At 52.8% G+C, this 1,135-nt stretch overlaps 1 protein-coding gene across 2 annotated transcripts; it reads left to right on the top strand.

Moving 5' to 3' along the window:
* Positions 1 to 144: 144 nt before the first annotated feature.
* KVP18_002936 (uncharacterized protein) lies at positions 145 to 1,135 on the top strand (the record flags this gene model as incomplete). 2 transcript variants are annotated; one of them, XM_067954260.1, is made up of 1 exon in its annotated part: positions 145 to 1,135. In XM_067954260.1, a coding segment is annotated over one exon (991 nt), but the record flags the coding sequence as incomplete, so codon positions are not given. The 2 variants fall into 2 exon arrangements, with proteins under 2 accessions (XP_067813684.1, XP_067813685.1); XM_067954261.1 differs by having other exon boundaries at positions 145 to 1,125.

Raw genomic sequence — 1,135 nt, 5'->3', positions numbered from 1 at the left:
CGATCTACACCGACCATCGATGCTTGTCTTTTCTGAGGGACAACGCAGAGAGAAAAACGAAGTTCGCGAGAATCCTTTACCTCTTGGGAGGAGTACCCGGTAAAGCTGGTGTATGTGAAAGGAGAGGCGAACATCAGTGACGCCATGAGTCGGCGGCGCGAAGCAAACGCGATCGACCCAGACATTGATGACATCGAACACGTTACCGACCCAAAGCGGCAACACCAACTTATGGAGTGGGCGCACGAGTTCTATGGCCACGCTCACCCCAAGATCATGATGGACAACATCCACAGGGTTTGTCGTTGGAGGAATATGAAAAAGACAGCTACGATGGTATACGGTAACTGCAGGGCCTGCCGTCTGCAGAAGTCTGCGACCGTGAAGGGTCAGCATCCACCACGGCCTCTGCCGTTTTACAGGGTCCATGCTGATTTTGTCAAGTTAAGGCCGGGGTACTACATGTTGATTTTTCTGGACGCTTTTTCCTCATGGATTGAGTACCAGATCTGCGCTGACAAAACGCATCAGCAGTTCCTTGAGGGTTTCTCAGAGCAGATTCTGTACCGGCATGGGGCGCCGTTCGTTCTTGTCACAGACGGAGGTCCAGAATTCGTTGCGAAAGAATGTGCAGCTCTACTAGCGCGCTACAAGATATTCCATGACATTACGCTCCCGGATCAGCCACAAGCCAACGGCAAGGCTGAGAAGTTCATCCACTTGGTGAAGGTAAATTTGAAGAAAGTGGTCAATGACGACACGCAGGACGACCAACTACCACGACTGACCAGTCAAGTCGTCAAAGACTTGCGGTTTCGCAAGTCAGGACAAGGGTTGACACCATTCCATCTGTGCTATGGGCGGTTGCCCCGAGCTCCGGATGACCAGCTGTTCTCCACCATGATGGTGCAGTCAAAGCCGGTGGAGCTACAGCCGGGGGATGAGGTTGTAGTGGTGAATCCAAACGATCTGACGACCATGGTTCAGGCACAACCGAAGGTCTGGATAGTACAGGAGGCGACCAAATCGGCAGCTTCGATAGGGCAAGCAGACGTCCCCGACAACCATGACATTGTGTCAACCAACCGTTTGAAGAAGCTACCGAAGTCGCGGATCCAGGCGCAAGTAGCTCCAG

Source organism: the organism of the source record quoted next, assembly GCF_019968955.1.
Source record: "MAG: Porospora cf. gigantea A chromosome Unknown PgA_NODE_11314_length_1135_cov_875.105, whole genome shotgun sequence".
Taxonomy (NCBI): domain Eukaryota; phylum Apicomplexa; class Conoidasida; order Eugregarinorida; family Porosporidae; genus Porospora; species Porospora cf. gigantea A.
This window is presented reverse-complemented; position numbering and strand designations above follow the sequence as displayed.